The sequence below is a fragment of the Orcinus orca genome, chromosome 4, assembly GCF_937001465.1.
Source record: "Orcinus orca chromosome 4, mOrcOrc1.1, whole genome shotgun sequence".
In the NCBI taxonomy this organism is placed as follows: Eukaryota; Metazoa; Chordata; class Mammalia; order Artiodactyla; family Delphinidae; genus Orcinus; species Orcinus orca.
Genome location: NC_064562.1, coordinates 107,436,217 through 107,459,380, shown reverse-complemented (window position 1 = coordinate 107,459,380; position 23,164 = coordinate 107,436,217). Strand labels below are relative to the sequence as shown.

The following is a 23,164-nucleotide window of genomic DNA, read 5'->3' as shown; positions in this document are numbered from 1 at the left end:
GACTTAGACTTTTCTTAAAAAGGACAAATTTGTTCATGTTAAACTTATTTTAATTTTTCTAAAAACACTGCCTACTATCCTATATTAAAATTTAACAAAAATCATGGTATTTTTCAGTCATTTGTTTTTATAACAATGTGATGTGGCTTAATTTATAAATGATACTCTTATAATTTGATTGAGAATTATTTTATTCTTTTACAAATAAAAGAAATGTAGATTTGTTTTTCCCAGTGCTCTCACATTGGAGTCTTCACAATATAAGTGTTATAAAAACAGAGTTGATAGGGTTATTGCCAACAAACTGTACTCAAAAGGATCATTCACAATGACAGGAGATATATTAGGATGACCAGACCAACAATAAAAGCTCACCAGAGGGCATTTACTGTGATATTAAGAAGGTATTAAAGAAATAGGCTGAGCCTATCCAAGAGCACATTTTATGTGGACGGTTGGAGAATAAAGAATATTTGTAGGTCTACAGATAGAACTCAGAAAGTGTCAGAAAACAAACAAACTTTGCAAGTGTTTCAGGCCCCTTGTATGTCAGTATTTAAAAAGCAGTGTTTGAAATGATAAACCTTATAACTGAGATGGCTTCCTGGTAATGGTGGCATCTAAAAATACTAATTTAACTGAAAAGGTAGTTAGAAGGAAAAAAATCATGTTCAACATAGCTCAAGTCCCTGAAGAAATAATTTGAGGGAAGCATCCATCCATCAGTAAGGTACTTAATCCTCTTTCCACATAAAATGTGACATTTTCCATCAAGTGACTAATTTGTGCATATTAAAGATGGCATGTTTATAAATAATGGGATTGTCAATAGGTTTGTGCTGAAGTGGTGAGATGCCAAAAGTATTGAGATTTGTAGAAGTAAGTTCATTTTTATAACTGACATTTAATCAACTCAGCTGTCAGTTCAGATGGGAAACCTATTCTCTGGAGCAAATAAGAGATGGAAATCTTGAAATGACAAATTAATGAAATAGCTGTTGTCAGGTTAAACTCAATAATATAAGGTAATCAGCCTTCATCTTTATATTAAATTACTGCATTATCAGTGTAGGGAAGTTTGACAGTAAGTCAGATCTCTGACAAGTCTAAATTATCTCTAAATGAGATATCTATCAGGATTCACTGCCTAAACCCTGAATTGCCACCTTCACTTTATTTTTCATATGAAATGATTTGAAGAATTCTTATATGAAAATATTGTTCTTATTTTTTAAGTTCCAAACATAGATATTTCAGTCAAAGAACGCATCCCATATGTTGTGTGTGACTGAGCATGAATTGGGGGTGGGGTGAATACAAAGACTAAGAAGGAATCATTCCAACAGATACAGTACGGGAAAATGGTAGCATGGGGTTTTGAGAAGTCAGAAAGCGAACCTCTAAACTGAGCTCTGCATTGTTTGCTTGTGGTGCTTAGAAACCTCTTGGCCAATCCTTTTAATTGTAACTGCTACCTGGCTTGGTTGGGAGAATGGCTCAGGAAGAAAAGAATTGTAACGGGAAATCCTCGATGTCAGAAACCCTACTTCCTCAAAGAAATCCCCATCCAGGATGTTGCCATTCAAGACTTCACTTGTGATGATGGTAAGAAAACCTGGCCAGGTCTGTGACCACCAGACACTCTCTGGTGATTGTTCTGATGCTGTGGGGCATAATTAGACAGTACATCATAGTTCAGGCAATGAACAGTTATTATGCATTTTTTGCTTTGTTTTTGCTGTTTTGTTTTAGCAACAGACTTGCTCAGACTGTACTCTCACATCTAGCTCTATTTGGTTTGTGTTTCTGAATGTTTTAGAAGATTTTCTAATTTCCAGCTTGTGGTTGATACTATTGAAATAGCTTCATTTTTGTTTTTCTTTACTATTCTAAGCATCTCTTTTAGTAATTTCCATTTAACTACCAATGATAAAAGCAATTGACTCATAAAATAGAAATTCTAGTAAACCTAACAAGAATAATAGTTTTCACTTTTTAGTACTCTCTGTATATCATCACATTTAATTCTCATAATAATCCTGTAATGTAGGTAGAACATAGGTTCTATAATTGTTGGCAATAAATGAAGAGCTCATTTGAGCCGTATAGTTTCAAATGAGGGGCCCATATACTTTTTGCTAACCATGTAAAACTAATCTGTCCCTTTATGTCTCTTCATGTCTGTCTCTTTTCAATCTCTCCATAATTCAGTTTACATATTCTGATTAGAAGTATAATTTGTATAAACAGCTGAACAAAGAACACATTATAATCGTATTAATAATACAAACTGTGAATTGTTTTCTGGAATTCTGCCCTAGGCAGTCTGAAAAGAGACCTGCACAGAATGTATGGTGTCGATTTGTAAATACTTAATATCCTATACATAAGTCATCATATGGCTGAAGACTCTTGTGTTTGTTAAGCTAAAGGCATAAAATCCCTTCTAGCATCTTCAAAGCCACAAATCTGGGTTTTCCTGTATTTCTTTTGGCAATTTAGGAAATGATGACAATAGTTGTTCCCCACTCTCTCGCTGTCCTACGGAGTGTACCTGCTTGGACACGGTGGTCCGATGTAGCAACAAAGCCTTGAAGGTCTTGCCCAAAGGTATTCCAAGAGATGTCACTGAATTGTAAGTAGAGCTTGTCTTTCCCTTTCCTGAAGGATTACTATTTCACACACCAAGGGAAATGGAGACCAAACAAAAATCTTTTGAATCTTGTTTGCAAATAACATTCATTTTGTGGGCCATTCATTAGTATCATGGAAAACCCTAAGCAAATAATATAAAAGCTAGTTCAGGTTCCCTTGGGAAAGGCTGGTTGTGTGTTTCTCTTTGTTTCTCACTGTAGGATTTCTCAGAGCCTTTATTATGCTAGTGTGCAGTGTGAGCTCCGAGAGAGGATGTAAACTCTAAGCTAGTTCCCATACTTGTTGTCTCCATAGCCCTTTTCTCATGGAGTATCTTGCAATGCTCATGTTCCATCAAATGCACCTTAAGAAATGCTATGTATTTAGTTTATCTGTGGTGGCTGGGATGTTTCATATGATTGATTATTCTTTACCGTGTGTCCCCTTGGAGAATATCTCACACAAGGGATACATAAATACGTGGGGTGTGGAAGGAGCTGACATAATCTTTACCCTTAAAAGGAGATACTGCCCTTTGGACTTGAATCAGAGTCCCTTAGATCATAAAGGGCATGGGGCCAATTATCCCTAATATTTTCAGAACTGATATTTACAAATTACATAGCCAATATAGACGTATAAAGATGCTAAGCGCCACGCACACTTCCTTAGCTGCCTTATGCTTTATAAGTGGAACGCAGTAAACCTAAGCATTAGCTGCTTAACAATGGTGCATGCAGGCTCCATTTCATTCCTTTATATCTGTATACGAAGAACCATGGACAAATGCTTGATATGCGATTGAGTCATTTTGCCTCTGTTTATTTTTTTCTGTGTGAAACCATGTATCAAAAATGTAATTCAGGCAGATGTTTACCTGTAATTCATGCACAAATGTACAAGTATTGCAAAGGAGCAGATTTGATAAACTTTTGGCAACCTGGAACATAGGCAATGAGGTTCAAGAAGATGCCACTTCAGTTATCAAGGAACTTATGTTCAAATCATGTGCAGTTCTATGAATTCTAATTTGATCCTGAATTGATACTTTGAGAAAAAGTGTGTGACCTTCCCTCTTGAAGCTGAACTGTTGTAAAGGGCTCAGTTTCTCTCTTTTGTTACCAACCACAGTTGTTAGTTAACTGTAAGCACTGCTTTATGTGTGTGTGTGATTAAATTCTTAATTCTTATTTTGATATGTATTTATTTCAGAAGATTACCCTCCATCCAGTGTTGGGAAGATAGATGCCTATAGAGTATTCTATATGCAAAATACTGATTATAACAACACCCCAGCCAAGGACATAATACCCAGCATAACATTTAGATCACCTTTGATGCTAAATCCCTCCTTCTACCATTTTAACTGACCCATGCCTTTGTCCTTTTACCTGATTCCCATCAAATAATTTTAAATGTCTTTTAATTTCCTTGTTAAATTACTTCTGAGAACCTGCTTGATTCATTTGTCTATGCCATCTATGTGTTTCTTCTGTCAGATAGTTGAGTCTTCAATCTATTCCTCTACAAATTATTAAATGTAATTCTTTTTTTAAAGAAAATACGTTTTAGAGATGAGGAAGACATTAACTCATCTCCTGTGAATTCTAGCTTTACCTCCCCAAGAGCTTATTCTTAGAAGCATACCAAGTCAGCAGGATCCCTCTCTCCAGTAACATATATGCATGTATTAGAAAATTTCCATGTGCATATTATATTAAATTATTAAAGAATTTGGCAAATATAAGTATGTAGTGGTGGACAGTTTTGAACAAATGGTATCCATTATTTTTAATCAGTTCCATATAGTTTCCCTCTTAGATTGTTTTACTTGTAAGCATTCATAGTGCACATTCTGAACCTTTTTAGCTTTGTGTTAGGATGCTTTTTAGAGTAAAGGAAAAGTGCTGAAGTACATGGGATTATGCTTCCCTCTAGTGGTACCAAGAAACGCTTAGCTAGAGAAAAGAAAGGGGAGAGAAGTTGAAACATGAAGTCAGAAAATTTGAATAGGCATAAGAAGTCATAAAAAGCCTGACTCTTAATCACATGTTCATTACATATTTTGATAACTTGTGCCTTTTATATAACTTTTTTCATTTTTAAGTATTTGAAATAGATAGCTATCTTAGGCAGTTTCTCAGCTACTTCTATATCCAGCAAAAATACGAACCTCAACCTTGGATCTGGAGATAGGCCACAGCCCTGGGGCAGGGTGGGCAACATGCCCAATGTGGCAGAATTGTTTGTGGGCACATCTATAACCAGATGGCCCAAGTTGCTGAAAGACATTTTTACCCATCACCGTCTACATTCTGGGAAAGAACAGCCTTGGGAGGAGATGAAATTATTTTTCTTTTTGTGACATCATGGATATACCTTTAAGCATTCATTTACTTCTGTGTCTTGACTGTTAGCCCAAAGACTGTTTATTTTCTGATCATTCTTCTGACTCTAATCAGAAAGGGAAATTTGACTTACATGTGGTTATTTTCTTATTACTGTATCGTTACTGTGCTGTACTTGTGCACTTGATAAATGTTGTGATATTCTATGAAACCTTCTAAAATTAATATCACCAAGCAGATGTACAAGGGTAGAACTGTTTCTAAGATTTTTTTTTAACTGAAATCTAATTGCATTCAAATTCCCAAATATATCCTTTGAATCATCCGTTGTTATTTACTAAGTGTGTTAATACAAAGTAAGGCAGCAAAGATTGGTCTTGCTGGTGGTAGCAACTTCCTGCCAGTAGTGAATGCATTTCATGGTGGTGTTTCCACATAAACACAAGTGAACTGAAGACTGACTTAAAATATAGGCGATTGAATGACCCTTCTTGCTGACACACAAATGGTTGGATACATGCCTTTCCTTCTTAGATAAACCACAAGGAATCGGACTCACCAGTCTCTCCTTGGTTTTATAATTTAGCCTAAGTAATCCACAAAAGAATTCTGCTGGATTGGACAACTGTGGTTTTTTACTTCTCTTAAATAGCAGTCCTAGCTGGGAACATGACATCTTAAAGCTGAAATTTCCAAGTGTTTCCTTGCTTCAACTGAGAGAGAAATATTGTTCAACTATTTGAGGATTCACTATTGTTACTTCTTAAAAAAATAATATTGTTTCTTTGTTTTCAGGTATCTGGATGGAAACCAGTTTACACTGGTTCCTAAGGAACTCTCTAACTACAAGCATTTAACACTTATGTGAGTAATGTATTTTTCTGTCTTTGACTTCTCATTTTATTTCATGAAAATGGGTATAGCAAGGGGCAGAAGATTTAGTGAACCTTTCAGATTATATAAATCATCTTCAGTTAGATGCTTCCCTTCTTGCTCACTGTGGTTCTGGATCACTAGCCACATTTTCATTGAATATCAATCAGGCAATGGTGCGTCTTAGAAAAAGGTCCTCCTCTATTCAAAGTACAAATACAATGAAGTCTAAGTATCAGAGAATTACAGAAAGGCAGTAAGTTGCATACTTCTATTGAAGATGAATATGAGCTATTTTATGATAATCCAAGGAGAGCAAAATGGAAAACAATGTTTTTATTCTCGACTTTAAATAAAACAGAATAGATAGTAATAGCTTTACTGAGAATATATTATAAATATAGTTTATTAGGCTTGATTTTCTTATTTAATACACTATGAATTAACATATGGGCTTCCAGTATTAAAATTTATTTTATAAAATCCATATTTACTCATATAGTATTTAAGTAAACTTGACAAAGATACTGACATTCTGAGTATAAACGTCAAAACATTGAATTGTTTTTACCAGTTTGGTTTGATGTCCTCCTAAAGTAGCATCTCTCTTTCATTATGTAAACAATTTTTTACAATCTTTAAGTTGTAAATACAAGATTATATGTAAACATACAAACATTTCATTTCAATCTAGTTATGCACACTATATTTTTAAAAAAGATATAATCTTACTATATATAATGTCACACTTAGAGTAGCCTTGTTGGTAATTGATAAAACTTGTCACAAAACAAAAAAATCAGCAACGATAATGGATATAAAGGGAAATACTTTTTTACATCTATCTGATTTTAGAGTAAATATGCTGTCTTATATTTCCAGTGTTCCTAGAAAAAATGGGATTTGTTCCTAATTAGTGAATTCTAGAAACCTAGGTAGCAGAAAATGTTATGTTTCTCATTGTGAAGTTTACCCTAAGCACGTGGAGGCTGTTGATCCTTTTCAGCTTTCCTTAAATGTATGTGAAAAGCAAACACTTCGTAGGAAGTGTATAGAACTGCTTAAATGACAAATGATTAAATTAAGCAAAAAGAACATCCTCTAAGATATCTTGTTCTGCCTCTAGTTATTTATTTAATAGCAGCAAGAACTGATTACATACATTTGTTCTGTTAAATAAACCATTAAATTGCTGCAACTTCCAAAGGGTCACTTCAGCAGAATTGGGTCATTTGTGAGACAGCATGCGATTATTTAAAACCAGTTTGGAAATGAAAAATGAGAATTTATAGATCCAGAAATGGTTTTACCAGTGACTCATTATACAACTCTAGGCAAGTAACTTCTGCTAGTATCGATGTATTTATTTTTTTAAATTTAGCCATAGTACTTCAGCAACTAAGAAGATGGATTATAAAGCTCCTATAACATTCCTACCATTTTCACAATTTCATTCGTCCATTTTACTGATACTTTGGTATTTTAATAAGGGAATGTGGATAATCTTCAGCAGCTTTTCTGAACCTTGCATTTCTTCACATATTTTGCTTCAGAAAAATATAGTGAACATAAATACACACAGAGACATAGATGAACATAAATTATGACCCATAATCTTCCATTTATTCATGAATCTTCCTTTAGTCATATATTTGGCATTTTGCTTTAGATAAAAATTAGTGAATATTCACTAATATGTGTATCACATTGTCGTATATATGTGAGTGAATGTATGTATATATTTACTAATTTTTTCTAAAGCAAAATGCTAAACATATAATATGTCATTATATAGATGTTATTACATGTTAAAATACATTATACATTACAATATTATATTTATAATATGTATTATATGTCATTATATTATATATATCATGTATATATTATATATAATAAAAATAAGATCAAGTTCACTGAATATAAATTACAACCTGTAGTACAAATTACACTTATAAATACCCATTTAGCATTGATAAAAACTCCACATCTCTCTCATTTACTTATCATTTATTAAACAGACATTTACTAAGGACCATCTAGGGGCCAGTGACTTTGCCAGGCAAAGTTTTTAATTATGGTGTTGTTTTTAATGATGGCATTGTAATGTAACTAAATGAGGGATTCTTTCAGTTATCCAGTTTGAATATTTGTATGTGACAGTGAAGATAAAGTATGTGTAACTGATGGAACTTTCAAGAACAAAGGTTTATTTCTCACCTATCCAATGTGTCTGTTGTGAATGGCCTCCACGTGTCTTTGCCCTGGGACCAGGCAATGGGTACGGCCTCTCTGTGGAACATAGGAGCCTTGCAGAGGTGGGAGCAAAGGGATATGAGAAGAGTCTCAGCTCTAAAGCTTCTGCTCTGAAGTGAAAGCAGCGCTGGTGCCCACACTTCACTGGCCAAAGCAAGGCACATGGTCACTTCTAATTTCAGCAGGCTTGGGCATGAATAGTTATGAATAACATTACAGTCTACCCCAGAGGATTACCCAATGTTTTGTTATTTTCAGATAAAAGCTGAGTCCTAACAATGCTGCTGTAACTGTGAGCAAGAAGAACTTTTGCTTTCTAAGAATCACTAATATGTCAATTTCTATGGTAACAGTAGACTCCATTTCTTTCTTTTTCTCTTTTAGAGACTTAAGTAACAACCGAATAAGCACCCTTTCTAATCAGAGCTTCAGCAACATGACCCAGCTCCTCACCTTGTGAGTAGGAAGTATGGTACTAAGTTAATTCCTTAATTCACTGGACATTCCTGGTAAACAAGACAGAGTTTCTGCCCTCAAGGAATGTTAATACTGTTGGGAGAAACAGACAAATAAAAACCTCAGTAAACAAATACAGATAGTATAAAAAGTGTTGGGGGGCTTCCGTGGTGGTGCAGTGGTTGAGAGTCTGCCTGCCGATGCAGGGGATGCAGGTTCGTGCCCCGGTCTGGGAAGATCCCACATGCCGCGGAGCGGCTGGGCCCGTGAGCCATGGCCGCTGAGCCTGCGCGGCCGGAGCCTGTGCTCCGCCACCGGAGAGGCCACAACAGTGAGAGGCCCGCGTACCGCAAAAAAAAAAAAAAAAAATGTTGGGTTCTATAAAAGAAACAAAGAATAATTTGCATTTGTGGCAGGTTTGGGAGAGATCCTTAAGACAGACTTTCAGAGGAAGTCACCTTAGGAAGGACACGGTTGAGGCAACAGCAACAGCAGTGGTAGGAAGCATTCTAGACTGTATTTTAGAAATAAATATGTTGTATTGGCGAAACAGCACAAAGATTGAAAGGATATTATGCGTCAATATTCTCAATTTATAAGATGCTAAAGTAACCCTTTTCTTAACTGCTTTATTTTTAAAAATGACATTTGGCCATTTGGGGATACTTGAGTAAAACAAATTGGCTTACGTGTGCTTTCAGAATTCTTAGTTACAACCGTTTGAGATGCATTCCTCCTCGAACCTTCGATGGATTGAAGTCTCTTCGATTACTGTAAGCATCTTATGTTTAACAAAATACTTCTTTTCTCAGGCATCTGGATTTTGGGTTGTCTTTTTAATGATTTAACTGCTTTGTTTATTTTGGGGTATTTTGGGTTATATAAATTCGGATTTACTAAAAATTTGGAAATGGGAAAATTCTATCTTACGGTATCAATTCTCAACAGCTTTTACTTGGACAACATAATTTTCTCTTTTGTAACATGTTGTTGCTGGGGTGACTTATTTGATAATATATGATATTAAGATGTAGTTTATATAGATCTAACTAATTTTGCAAGAAACATAGGAAATTTTAATTTCATTAAAAGTTATATAATGCAACACAACATATTTTTACTATACAAAATTTCTCTTAAAGTACATGAAATAAAATGTGGTCCTCAATCCCAATCCTCTCCCCAGAATTGACACTTAAGCAGTTCAGTGTTCTCTTCTGGTCCTTTTTTATGTTTGTTTTTATGTATTTATATATGTATGCCTACAGCTGTATAACTTAAAAACCATAAATAGGGTTTTTCTTAGCCTGTCATTGACTATTTTTATTTAACAATATGCTTTAGACTTTAGACTTTCCATTCCATCATATGTAATATTCCTCAACTGTTTAACTGGTAAAGAGGGTTCCATAGAATGAAGGGACCATAAATTATTTAAGCATCCTCATCTTTACTATCATTTGGTTTGATTCCAAATTTTCGTTATTCTATACAGTGCTGGAATGAACATCCTATACATCCATCTTACTGTCAAGCATATTAGGAGAATACCAAAAGTAGTCACCTTGTTGTCCCCCAAACAATTTACAAATTTATTTTCCACCAATGCTATTTTAACAGAGTACCTATTTCAAAGCACTCTTGTAAATATTGAGTATTATTAACCCTTTCATTTTTGTCATATGACAGATGGAACATTATTTTCCATTCCTCTTTTAATTTGCAATTCCAATTACTAGAACATTTGAGTATATTTTGTTTATTGAGCATTTGTATTTCTTATTCTATGAGCCTGATTGTATCAGTTCCCATTTTCTGTGGTTACTTTGTCTTTTCCTTATTAACATACCTGCCTTTATGCACTTGACTCTAAGTTTGCAGGTCTTTTTACAAAGGAATTAATCCTTATAGCTTACATATGTTGCAGATATTTCCCATTCTGTTTTTTATATGTAATCTTTTTTTTTAATTGAAATATAGTTGATTTACAATGTTGTGTTAGTTTCTGGTTGCAGCAAAGTGATTTGGTTATATATGTGTGTATGTGTATATATATATATGTACACACACACACATATATATGTATATATTTTTTAATACTCTTTTCCCTTATAGTTTATTACAAGCTATTGAATATAGTTCCCTGTGCTATGCAGTAGGACCTTATTGTTTTGTAATCTTTTATATTATGGATATATTTTACATTGTCAAAAATTTATCACTCTTTCCATTATGATTTCTGAGTTTTAGAATATAGGGCTTTAAAAAGCCTTCCATATCCCATGTTTATAAAAAGGAGCTCGTCTATATTTTAATACACTTTCAGTTTTATTTTTACATTTAACTCTTCGATCTAGAATTTACTTTATGCATATGATGTGAAGAAGGAACTAACATTCTGCATCCCCAAATAGATACCCAGTTGTGTAAAGACTATTTATTGAATATACCATCTTTTCTACACTAATTTTAAAAGCTTGTTATAAACTAAAGTCTCATATATGCATGGGAATTTTTCTGAACTCCCTGAAATAATAGGAAATTTAATTTTGCTTTTTCTTGCTTTTAGTTCTTTACATGGAAATGACATTTCAGTTGTGCCTGAAGGTGCTTTCAACGATCTTTCTGCATTATCACACCTGTGAGTATCTAGTTCATGAATGTGGGTTTAGGGTCAAACTCTCCCTGGCAAGTGAGTTTGGAACAAATGGTCCATTTTTATTGTCACATCATAAAATGTGATTGGTTCCATCTTTAAAGAAGATGTAAAGATTTTCAATCTAGATATGGCGCCTTCTACAAAATAGCCTTAATTTATCCTTTTGGCCCTAACTCCCCATTAGTTGAGCTCTCTTTGCTTTCAAAAATGTCTCTTCTTACAAACATGGCTCCCCAACTTCCTAGCCTATGCCTTTTCTTTAATGTTCTCTGATTCTAAATATCAGCTCCCCTTCAATTCAGTCTGCCCAAACCCTGCTTTTCCAAGTCGTATCCCAAATATCACCTCCTCAAGGAAGCCTATCCTGATTTGCTCAAACTGGATTCATTTATTTAGCAAATATTACTCAGCACTGACTGTGGCACCATGCAGAAATAAATTAGACAAAATTTAAGACATTATGGTGTGGGAGAGGGAAACAGCCAAATCCTCATATTGGCTGAAATTTGTTTCCTTTGCATTCTCTCTCATAGCAGGCTGTTTGTACCTCCATATTTCTTGGAAGTACAATAAAACAATTTAATAATGAGGTCCAAAGCACACAACTGGGTTAAATTCCATTGTTCCATTATTTTTAGCTGTAGTGTTAAGGCCTTGGCAAATTGGAAGGAAGTTCAGAGAACAGCCCTAGAATCCAAAGCCTTCTTGGGTCAGGCTGAGTTTGGCATCACCTGGTGACAGTTATCTGCTTCAGCTTAAATATCAATATCAGTTGGCCCTTGGTTCTCCAGAAGAGGTTACTTGCCATATTTTTTCTTGGATTTGCCCTCCTCTTCAAAGTCTACCAAACCCCAAGAAGATAAGAAGTTTAGAAAATTGAGAGAAGGGGATGGGCAGAGAATAGGAGCCATTAGTCAATCATGCTACATCTGAATTTCCCTTATAGGGGCTGTGTTATCAGTGTAGGTTTTTGTCAATGGGACTGCTGCTGTCAATATCCCTTCCATTACATTAAACTACTAGGTCCCTGGAGGCAAGACCTCCATTTTTTCATGTGTGAGCCCCTGCTCCGACCTCAAAGTTGACATCAGGGCCACTTCTCTGCAAACTCCATGGAAGTCACTTGTCTGAGATCCCATGTAAATGAGACCCCTGGCTCAGGGGTGCAGGACTGCGGCACTGCGGCAGGGAATGCCGCCTAGAGAAGGAAGTGGCTGTTCAGCTAGTGTTAGGGTGATGAATCAGAAAAGGCTACGGGAAAGGTGCTGCTTGAGCTAAGTAGGATTGTCCTTTATGTGACCCTCCTCCCCAACAGGGAGAGAAATTTGAATCTTCTTTGTCATGCATCCTATTAGGCATGTATTTCATTTTATGCAATTGTCTTTTATACCCCAGACCGGAGAGAGCTATGCTCCATTCACAGTTTTTACTGTTTCTCCTGGCATAGTAAGGACTTAGCAAATGTCAGTAGAGATGAGATCAAATGACTCAAAAACATCATTTTCCTCATTTTTAATTTAAAAGAAAGGTTTGAATCTGACATACATATGAGCATAACATTTACTTCAATTCTTGGCTAGAGTTTGGCATTAAAACAGCTGCAATATAAAGTATTACGGTTTTGTAAGTATATTTTGAAAGTCTCTTCATAGAATAATTTTGCTTAGACTATATATCTAGAAACATTACTAATCTGAAGTTAATTATAAATCAGCATTAATCAGTTTTTAAATGCTACTTTATGCACACACTACTCGTGCCCAAGCTTGGCAAATTTGTGAATCCATTGGTTAACGTCTCTGGCCTCAGTTTTTTAATCTGTAAAATGGGTTGTTAATAATGTTGATCTCATGGAGTTTCTATTTAGGATAAAATGAGGTAATTCATATAAATGGCTTAGCACAATTCCTGTATATCATAATGATACAATAAATAGCTAGTGTTTATAATCAAGCATTATCTTGATTACTTTTCCTATCACTACAACTGTTTATGTGAGTAGGAACCAAAGTTCTAAAATGAAAAACTTTAAAGGGACAAACGTCCAATGGAATTCCAAGCTCTGGGGAACTAGCTTTATGCATCTTTATTATTTTATGCCCTTCCTTATCTTCTTGCGTTTTACTGGTCCTTTACCCTGAAACATCCTTTCCAACCTTTTCCACATACTTGAAACTAAATATCTAAAAGCTCAGACTTCTTAAACCACCAGTCTCCCGGAAGAGTCACCCTCTGTTCATAGTTATCTTGTAAATTCTTCTGCTATACCACTTCTAATGAAAATTACTTGTATGTATGAGTCTATGTTAATCTCCTTTGCAGAAGGAGTTTTTTGGGGTTAAAAATAATATATTATTCATATTTGGGTCCCCAGAACCTGGCATAATGATTGGGTTCTAAGTAAATCATTGGTGAATGAAGGAAGTGTTAATGTGCATTTGGCATGTGCTTGCACACAATATAAACCTGTCTGCAAATACAAGGAGACTTTGTAAAGCCAGGTGTTAACACTGGTGACAACTCACTAAATCGCAGTTGCACATAATTCAGGAAAATGGGGAATCCCCAATGCCTCCATTTTCTTCTAAATTTTTATCAATAAATCTATAGGGATTTTCTACTGAGCATCACCATAAATTATGGTCCCTTAGGAAATAATAACGGTGCTTCCATACTTGTGTGTGCTTTTGTTGTGTTGTTTTACAGAGCAATTGGAGCCAACCCTCTTTACTGTGATTGTAACATGCAGTGGTTATCCGACTGGGTAAAGTCGGAATACAAAGAACCAGGAATTGCTCGCTGTGCTGGTCCTGGAGAAATGGCAGATAAACTATTACTCACAACTCCCTCCAAAAAATTTACATGTCAAGGTATAGTTCTTAACCAGTTGTACTTCTGTAAATAAAACTTCATCGTATTAATTTAAAAGAAAAAAGAAAACCATGGGCTGCTAGATTTCATGGGTATAGCTGAAAAACTCCAATAAATAATTACTGTTTCTTCCCATACTTGTTGAAGACAGAGCAGTTATATGAGGAGCCCAAGGAAAGAATTTATTTTGAAATAAATCACAGAAATAACCCATTGGAAATGACTAAATTTTCTTTAAAATGTATGGAGAAATGAAGAGTACACAATTTCTGGAAATTCCTCTCATAGCCTCTAACAAGTGAAATATTTTGCTTTTGCTTTGTCTGAATGTGTACCCTGCTCCTAGGGCTGCCAGGGCCCTGTGGCTTCCTGATTCCAGGTAAGGAGAAATGAGCCCTCCCCAGTGTTCAGGCCAGACCTTCCGACTCACCTCCTGTGCTTCACTCTTCCTGTGTTGATGGTGCTGTTTCTTGCTTGTTTGGATCCTTTTCTTTTCCCTTTGTTTTATGTACTTGTGAATTCTATACAGTGGCTTAGTAACAAATATTTTCTTCTCTTATTACAAAAGTAATCTATGCCCAACATAGAAAATCTAAAGAATAGGAAAATGTAAACGATAAGAAACTAAAGATCTAAATCTAACAGTTAATGACAATACCAAAAGATAATCACTATTAAACTTGTTTTGTATATCGTTCCACTTTTTCTAGTCAAATATATGGATTTAAGTTTCTTACCAAAAATAGGGTAGATGGTCACTATAATCCTTAATTTTCGATGTTTCAAGAGGGCCACTTTTAATTATTAGATGGAGGAGAGAAATTCTTAAAAATTCTAAATGTGTAAGCAGCAAATGCTTATTAAACTTGTTTTATTGGTAAAACTAAACCTTGGGTATTGTGGAGCATAGGGAAAGTTGCAGACCTACCTGAAAAGATGAGCTTTCAACACTTGATCATGTAGGTGGGAAAACATATCTAAGTAGGTAATAGTGTGCAGTGAATCACAGAATGAAGACCAGCCTGGTTTCACCTGGGCTAAATCCCAGCTTCAATTTTCAATAGCTATGTAACTTTAGTTTACTAGCTTAACCAGCCTGTGGCTCAGATTCCTCGTCTGTAGGCAGAGGTTATGATAATACATACCAGAAAGGGTTTTTTAAGATTAGATGAGATTTTATAAGTGGAATCTTAAAGAAAAAAAAAAAAGAAAAGAAAATGTCGTCTTCACAGAAACAGAGAATAGCAGGGTAGTTTCCAGGGGCCGGGGGAGAGGGAAAATGGGGAGATGTTGGTGAAAGGGTACAAACTTTCAGTTATAAGGACAATAAGTTCTGAGGATCTAATGTACAGCATGGTGACAATAGTTAATAATATGGTATTGGATGCTTAAAAGTTTCTGAGAGTAAATCTTAAGCATTCTCCCCACACACACACAAAAGTTAACTATGTGAGGTGATGGATTATATTATCTTGCTCTTGTTAATCACTACACAGTGTATATGTATATCAAATCATCAGGTTATACATTTTAAGTACATACAATTATATCTGTAAAATATTTTTCAATAAAGTTGGGGGAAAAGGATTCATTTATTTAATATATATAAAACATGCTTACGCACAATAGCTCTCAGTATAGGTTAGCTGCCATTTTTATTATTATAACATTTCAAAACACCAGCAAAAATATGATGCGGAATGGCATGCTATGTTCTGTTGGTGAAAGAAGGAATTTTCAAAAACTGTATTCCCTCCTCCAAACATTTTTAAGTGGTCATCTGATGTTATTTTATAGTTATAAATGGTAACAGGAGATGTAATTCACAGTGCATTGTAAATATTGATATCTTAAAACAACACTCTTCCATTATTCTTTTAAATGTATTTTGTGGAATCTAAATATCACAGCCAATTTTAAAAGAAACAAAAACAAGATCCTCAATATTTTATGTTGCTCTTTTTCCTCGAACTTCGATTTTTCTCCTTGAATTTCTATTTCCAGTACCTCAGAGAACTGTATCATTCTTCACTGCCAAAAATATGTATATAATTTGAATATTTAAAATTTCCTACCACTAAAGATCTATGAATTTTTAAATTTTTATTAGAATTAATTGTCAATAATGCTTAATGCAACACTGATTGCAACAGCATAATTATTTATCAATATGCTAATATTTATATTCAAAATTGAAATTAAAATTTTATTGGAAATGCCTCTCTGGGATTATGTGCATTGATTGCAAGAGACTTTGCAAATAACCAGTGTTTTAAATTATTCTTTTGTAACCTCAGATGCTTCCTTGGGGCAGTGCCCCATGGTAAATTTCTGGTGGGCTGAGAAGTATATCATTTTTTTGTAAGGTGGAGATGATTGTCAAAGGGGAGATAGGGGAGGAGAAACTGGCATAAAAACTTACTTGTAGGCGTATTATTGGGCAGATTGATTCTAGAAAGAGTATACAGACAAGTTGAGCAACTGCAGACTGATTCTGTTACACTCTCTGTACCCAGGGATACTCACACTCCACTTTGAAAAATGCTGGTGTTTATCTTCAATTCTTAAATCTTAGAGTTCCATGAAGATATTTCTTTTTTTTTTAATTTTTTAAAGTTAATTAATTTATTTATTTATTTTGGGCTGTGTTGGGTCTTCGTTGCTGCGAACGGGCTTTTCTCTAGTTGCGGCGAGTGGGGGCTACTCTTAGGTGCAGTGCGTGGGCTTCTCACTGCGGTGGCTTCTCTTGTTGTGGAGCACGGACTCTAGGTGCACAGGCTTCAGTAGTTGTGGCACATGGGCTCAGTAGTTGTGGCTCGCAGGCTCTAGAGCACAGGCTCAGTAGTTGTGGCGCACAAGCTTAGTTGCTCTGCGGCATGTGGGATCTCCCTGGACCAGGGCTTGAACCCATGTCCCCTGAATTGGCAGGTGGATTCTTAACCACTGTGCTACCAGGGAAGTCCCCACATTAATTTGTTAAATGTTCCCAGAAGGCCAGTGAATACAAACATACATATACTCATAAATGTCTGTTTAACTCAAGATTTGTCTAATTGATTTGACCTTTTCTTCATTAATAGTATCTTTTGTTCTTAGTATAGCATGAATGGAAATATGCTTTGGTCTGGATCAGTGTAGCCTGATAGACCTTTCTGCAGTGATAGAAATGTTCCATACCTGTGCTATCCAATATGGTAGCCACTAGCCACATGTGGTTGTTGAAATGTAGCTAAGGCAACTGCGGAAATGATTTTTTAAATTGTATTTAAATTTAAACTTAAATAGTCATATGTAGCTAGTGGCTACCATATTGCATAGTGCTGTTGCTACAGGACTCAGATGAAGAAATCCTGTCAGAGAGCGGCTGTGAAAGGTTTCTTACAAGAGTGTCTAAGCCAGTTGTTTGGATAAGCAAGCAAGCGTGAGGACTTGAGCTACAGGTGGATGGAACTGCAGGAGCCCAGCTGTGATATAGGAAAATGCTGGAACTGTGACAGTTTATTTAATATTCACTGACTCATCGAATTAACAAATCACACATATTTCAAGGTACATCCTAAACTACATAGCAGACAGCATAGGTGTAGGCCAGTTGACAAGAAGTGTAGACATTCAGAACTTAACAAATTTAGTGCAAGTGCACTTAGCAAACTTAAAGATTTACTCAGTTCCTCTAGAACTTAACATAATTTTAGAGAGATAGCAAACATTGAAACTCATAATGTTCTTTGCCAGCATTTCTCGATATTTGTCAGAATATTGTGAACCACTCTCATATTCTTTGCTAGAAATATTTACTCATAAAAAATGGATTGGTAAAGACAAAGTATTCTAATCCATTCATTAAAATAATTAACTCTGGGAAATCTACCGAGTACTGTGTTTTTGAGTTTACACGCTTTATGAGCTTGAAAGCAGTAAAATTACACTTCTTTAAATATTTTATAATTTGAGGTTTTTATATTTTAACTTTTGTGCCAGTTTTAATGTGTTTTATTTATTCATGAAAATCATGTAAGTACATACTCCTAATATTAAAGTTTGTAAATATGTAATTTCAAATTACAGCAGGAAGTTGAATATTCTTTATTTGAAAACATGTTTATGTAGCTATATTTAAATATAACTTAAATATTTTCTCTGCTAGAAAAGACAATAATATTATTTTGAGTAATTAATTCTTTCAATACAATTTTTATCTTACATTTTTCAGAGTATTTTCTTTATAGTATAATCTCATAGTTTCAGCGCACAACAGAAATAAATGAACTGAATGAAATAGATTATCAGAGCATATTTAATTAATACCCAGATTAGGGCATTCTTGAATGGGAAGCAGATGGTCATGACTTGTTCTTATAACCCAAATGTCCTGTCTTCATCTTAAATATCAGATGATATTAGAATGCTCAAGCAGAAAATGAAGGGTTTTTCCCTCTCCAGGTTTTCATTGAAAACGTCAGCATGGAATGTAGAATATTGTTAATTTCTAATATTCCCTTTATTGCTCTTGGTTCAGGAAACTTTAGCTATGCAGGCTACTAAATTGTTCACTTTTAATTTTACAGACATTTATTAAACACTTAAATGTGCCAAGGAGTGAACAGTCTAAAGGAAACAAGTGGTATATTGCCTCTTTCATTCAACAAATATTATGTGAGTTCCTGTTATGCACCAGGCACAGATCCAAGGTATTAAGAATACAATAATAAATAGGACAGAAAAACCCCTGCCTTTATGGAGCTTATATTCTACTGATAGATAACATTTAAATGGATAATTGCAAAACGATATGGAAGTGTGGTGATAGAAATATATATACAATATTAATAATGTATATCCAAACCAAACAATTGTGGAATTGTAACCAATACCACCAGGTCCATCAGGGCATCAGGAGACTCTTATAGTGAGTCAAGTGGAACTGAGAATGGAGCACAAATCAGGGAAAGCAGCCCCAGTGGTCAGGTGTCTGGTAGCCAGGAACCCAGTGAAGAGGCAGGGGTGTGGTGCTCAACATACCTCATTAGTTATCTGTAAAGATCAGCTAAGGGGTTGGGAAACCTGGGACCTTTTCATATCCCAGAATGATCAACATTCCACCACCACATGGTTGATCTCTTCTGCTATTTTTATAGGTGAAGAATCCTCTAAATTCTGGAATTTCTGGGAAAAAGTCCACATCTCTCAATAATAACATTGTAATATTGTCAGTTTTTTTTCCCAGTGAGATCATTTCCTTTTGGGGGGTGTTCTTGACAAGTTCAAGGTCTTTTGTTTTTTTTCCTCAAAATTATTAGTTAATATTATCCTTAATCATTTAATTAAAGTATGAAGGTGATTAAATAATTTAACCTAAAAAAATGAAAAATTTACTAGTTAGATCTGTTTTGAAATAGTATTTAAAACTTGGTCAAATCCTTTTTACATTTTCAGATTAGTATCACTAGAACATAGTTATAAATTTGAAATAACCTTAGCTTTGGGGGAGTAAGATTTGCTCGCTGACTAAAGAAAATATTCCGGTTTCTACATAGTTATTTGCCAAAAGCACCATCTTTGAAAAACAAACAAGGGCTGTTTTTCATTATACTTTTTTTTTTAAATAAATTGTATTTATTTATGTACATATGTATGTATGTATGTATTGGCTGCGTCGGGTCTTCCTTGCTGTGCGCTGGCTTTCTCTAGTTGCGGCGAGTGGGGGCTACTGGGGCTACTCTTCGTTGTGGTACGCAGGCTTCTCATTGCAGTGGCTTCTTTTGTTGCGGAGTACGCGCTCTAGGCGCGCAGGCTCAGTAGTTGTGGCTCGTGGGCTCTAAAGCACAGGCTCAGTAGTTGTGGCGCACGGGCTTCGTTGCTCCCCGGCATGTGGGATCTTCCCAGACCAGGGCTCGAACCTGTGTCTCCTGCATTGGCAGGCGGATTCTTAACCACTGCGCCATCAGGGAAGCCCTTCATTATACTTTTTAAAAAACTTAAAACACTGGGCAATTTTTAACAGACATTTATTTTAATAGGTGATGAGAATTAATGATTTGTATTCCATTCTTAAATATCATACATCTATATCATCTCTGGTACAATAATTCCATGAAGTAATTATTGCTCTTTTTCTTTTAAGTGTGCTTCAAGAAGTTTATTTACTGGCTTAAGATCATATGTGTGTGTAGCAAATGGCCAAGCCAGGGAATCCCAGAGGTGTAATACCCATCTTCGTGTTTTTGTTTAACCATTTATAAAATGCAAATTTGTAGGATTTTAACCCCCCTATCACCTAGGGACCATCTCTACCCCTCCACTGAAACTATAGGGATACCAGTGACTTCCCTCTTGCCCATTTCAATAGCTTCTTTTTAGCTTCTTTATTTGCCCTCTTTTCATCTTAGACAGTAGTGGCCACTGCTCCCTCTTGTACATTCCCATTGCCTCTTCATTCCTTTGCTGACATCTCTTTCTTACCCACTCTTTAATATTGACATATGTGGGGTTCTCTCCTTAGCCCTGTTAATTTAATTGATTTTGGTCCTGTGGCTTCAAGTATCTAGCCATGACTTTTCTTATGAACTTCAGATTCATATTTCCATTCACCTAGTGAATTCCTCCCCCTTGCTGGCTTGCAGAAACTTAAAACACATATTCCAAAATATGCTTTCCCATTTTCCACATTCTCTTGCAACTGTCCTATAGTTGATCCATAGATGTCTCTATTACTGAACTATTAGTTAGTTATGCCCAATATCAAATATCGCCCTTTGTTTTTTTCTGAGTTGTCTTTGATGTACATCTGACTTTATACAAGGGCAGTACTAGGGGGTTCTACTATTTGACTCATGTGTCCAAGGGACACCAGAATGAAGGCAGACTCTGGGATATAGTTAGAAATTTGTGTTTGGAGCTTTTAGTCATAAGTCAAAGTGAGATACAATTCTCAGTGGGTGGCAATATTAGTGTGAGGTGCATAGCTAGTGATTTGAGTCAAGTAAGCAAGTCAGCCCACAAGCTTTAATGGATTTGCAGTCCAGCAGTTCTTCCATCAAAGTTAAAGTAACTGACAAAGACAAATTGGTAACCAAACTTTCTGCTCGTTTTCCCTTTGAATTATTAAGCTAAACACAACTCCACTCCATATAGCTGATGCTAGAGAACTCTCTTAAGTCAAGACCTAATCTTAAATCAATCTAGATATCCTAGACTGGCCTTCATTTCAGTGACATTAGTAAACATTTGTATTCAGGAAGCTAGATTTGTTTTCTCCTCTGCGACATCTTTCTCCTCTGTGGCACACATCTTCTGAGGGCTAATGTCTTGGCAATAATTTAACACTTCTTGGAACCGGCTTTTGGAAGAAAGAAAGTTTGAAGATTGGTGAAGTTGTATCAGCAAGCAAGTCCTAGTTCCTTGCCAAGCATCACTGCAGGAACAAAACGAACCTCTCCTTCTTAATTGTGTGCTGTTATTCCTCGTGGTTGTCCTCGCCAGATTTACAAATCACAGTTGCAGTCCTTAAAAACATAAAATCATTAACTCTAGGTGTCGTTACCCAATGGGAAATTATCTCTCGGTGCCCATTTCCACCTTCCCTTGTTTTAGTTAATAATAGCCCCTACAGTTTTTCCAGATTTCAAAAGCTCCTGGCATAGACCGAAGGTACTCAGTGAACTTGCAATGAATGAATAAACAGCAAGCTCTAATTTGCCTTTGTGCTAAAATTTGAACAAACATACAGAGGAAGACTTACTCTCTTTTCTCCTTTTAAGTAAACCACTTATGTCCCTCCCAGCCCCTGCCTTCTTTGGATGTCTAGGCTTTAAAGAGTGTCAGAACTTTCTGTGGCTTCTGTGCTTGTTCTCACTATATTCTGTGCTCAGAATTCATTAGCATCTCATTTAAAGCTTAAAGCAACCCATTGAGATGACTGCCATTACTCTCCTAATTCCATACAGTTAAGTAACACATCTAGATCACTAACTTGGCCTGGTTGACTTCTGATTCTCTTCCTAAGATTACTACGCATTATGATAAGAGCTTGTCTATTTCTTGTTCCTGGACATCTTCTTTTCATCTGGGACCAATCAAGTGTGCAAGATTCTACGTGTTGGTTTTCTCTTAGAGAACTATACTAACCCTTCTACCATTTTATTTTGACTTTAGCATATCCCTTTGGCTCTGATATTATCTCCTTGTTATAGAAACAGATTAAAGATGTGATTACCCTTGAATAAGAACTTTGCAAGAAAGGGTCTCAGAGAAGTTGTCCCGGATGGAAAATGAACCACAGATTGAAGGCAAAGACAAGATAGAAGGTAGACTTAGACGAGAAGCAAAATATGGGTCGGAAGACGAATGAGAGAAGAGAACCAGATACAAAGGATATAGTTCCAAGGGGTTAGAATGTAAAAATAAATGGATTTAGATAAACCAAGTGGATGTAAAAATCACATTATAAGAAGAACATTTAGTTAGGTGGAATTATAATCTAAATAGGAAAAGAAATCATACCATTTTAAGACATTTGGACATATCGGAGGACGCTGCTATTTGGAATTTCTATAATTCAGAAACATCTTTTGAATTACCTTTCACTCAAACTCAAGTGCTAGAAATAAGAAATTATCTTTGAAAAATTGATTTTAAAAGAGGGATTTGAAAAAAGGAGAAGCAAATAGAATGGTAGCTATTAGTAGTCAACTTTACCAAGCTGAAGAAATTAGAATTCAATATTTTATATATTCCTCAACCTGATGCCGCCAGAACAGTTTGTGGGTTTAGGAAATTATCAGAAGAAGCCTGTGCACATGAGAAATCTTGTTATTTTGATTCTTGTAGCTAAACTGAATATGTATGGGAGAGCAACAATCTCCCTTCACATACCCATAAGAAATTGCAGATACCGAAAATAGTTGAGCAGACGTGCTATATTAAAAATGAAACTTGGTCCTGGAAAAAAAAGTGGAGAAATTAGATAGTGCTTATTAATCAAATATGGTTCAGTGGATATTTATTCAATAAATCTCGACTGTGCTAAAAACTGGACAGAGGCTGCTTCAGCCTGGCAATTTCATTA

General features: G+C 35.5%; 1 protein-coding gene across 2 annotated transcripts in view; it reads left to right on the top strand.

Moving 5' to 3' along the window:
- Positions 1-23,164, top strand: part of SLIT2 (slit guidance ligand 2) — a 386,109-nt gene that overhangs the window by 310,118 nt on the left and 52,827 nt on the right. For both annotated transcript variants that reach the window (XM_012531743.3, XM_012531741.3), the window contains 7 exons: positions 1,439-1,605; positions 2,503-2,635; positions 5,778-5,846; positions 8,496-8,567; positions 9,269-9,340; positions 11,137-11,208; positions 13,933-14,096. In XM_012531743.3, the coding sequence (XP_012387197.1) occupies positions 1,439-1,605; positions 2,503-2,635; positions 5,778-5,846; positions 8,496-8,567; positions 9,269-9,340; positions 11,137-11,208; positions 13,933-14,096 (749 nt within the window). The remainder of the gene's footprint in view (positions 1-1,438; positions 1,606-2,502; positions 2,636-5,777; positions 5,847-8,495; positions 8,568-9,268; positions 9,341-11,136; positions 11,209-13,932; positions 14,097-23,164) is intronic.